At 38.6% G+C, this 1,363-nt stretch overlaps 1 protein-coding gene across 1 annotated transcript; it reads left to right on the top strand.

The window, feature by feature from the left end:
• The first annotated feature begins 4 nt into the window (after window positions 1-4).
• LOC102842731 (olfactory receptor 14A16-like) lies at window positions 5-961 on the top strand. Its single transcript, XM_006877527.1, has one exon. The coding sequence runs from the start codon at window positions 5-7 to the stop codon at window positions 959-961; it is 957 nt and encodes a 318-aa protein (XP_006877589.1).
• The last annotated feature ends 402 nt before the right edge of the window (window positions 962-1,363 follow it).

Genomic DNA, 1,363 nt, shown 5'->3' with positions numbered 1-1,363 from the left:
AAGAATGGACAATATGTCGATGGTGACAGAATTTATTCTTATGGGTTTTGCTGGACCATGGAAGCTTCAGATTTTACAAGATGGGATATTCTTAGTAATATACCTGACAGCCTTGATGGGAAATGGTCTCATTATTACCATAACATCTTTGGACCCATGCCTCCACACACCAATGTACTTCTTCATAAGGAATCTCTCCCTCTTTGATATTTGCCTCATTTCTGCTGTTGTACCCAAAACTATTGTCAACTCCTTGACACACAGCAACTACATCTCTTTCCTTGGATGTGTCATCCAGCTCTTTCTGGTGGCATTTTCAGCAACCACAGAGCTGTTCCTCCTTACAATGATGTCCATTGACCGCTATGCTGCCATCTGTCACCCTCTACACTATGAGGTTATCATGAACAGGGGCACTTGTGTGCAAATGGTGTTTTTCTCTTGCCTCACTGGTGGTTTCTTGTCTATGATACACACAGCAGTCACCTTTACTTTTTCTTATTGTGAAATCATTGAAATTCATCAATTCTTCTGTGATATTCCTCAATTGTTAGCTATTTCATGTTCAAAGAATATATCTGTAGAGATTGCCCTCCTTTTCATTAATATAGTACTAGGATTCTGCTGCTTTATTTGCATCATCATCTCCTACACTTACATCTTCTCCACTGTAAGGAAGATTCCATCCACAGAAGGACGATCAAAAGCTTACTCAACTTGCATCCCACACCTAACAGTCTTTATACTGTTCCTCTCAACTGCCTTTGGTGCTTATCTAAAACCTATTTTAGCATCTGCATCCTTTACTGATCTCATTCTATCTGCGTTCTATATTATGTTGCCCCCATCCCTTAACCCAATTATATATGGTCTGAGAAACAAGGCCATGAAACTTGGTTTACAGAAGCTGACTACAAAATTCTTGCCAAAGGAAAATCTATTTCTTTTCCTTCAATCGTAGATAGAGGTATCCCTCTACTTACTCTCTTATATTGTTGTTAGGTGTTGTCGACTCAGTTCTCACCCATAACAACCCTGTATATTAGTACAGGGTAAATCCAAATTGGACTGGGTTTATACGGGAAGATACCTGGAATGATGGTGCGGAAACTTAATCTTACTAAATTAAAATGTAACCAAGATTGATGAAACTTGTTCTTGGGTCTGACACCTTACAGCTTCTAAACTTTGCTATATAAAAATATGCACATACATGTTTAATCCCTGGTTGCTATTAGGCTGTTTTGGGTTCTGTTTATTGAGCCTGCTCACATATTCTGTTTTAGGCTACTTTACTACTCACTGCCATCTAATCAATTCCAATCCATAGGTATGCTATTATACAGAAAAGGATTGCTCCTTA

Source organism: Chrysochloris asiatica, unplaced genomic scaffold, assembly GCF_000296735.1.
Source record: "Chrysochloris asiatica unplaced genomic scaffold, ChrAsi1.0 scaffold00520, whole genome shotgun sequence".
NCBI lineage: Eukaryota > Metazoa > Chordata > Mammalia > Afrosoricida > Chrysochloridae > Chrysochloris > Chrysochloris asiatica.
This window is presented reverse-complemented; position numbering and strand designations above follow the sequence as displayed.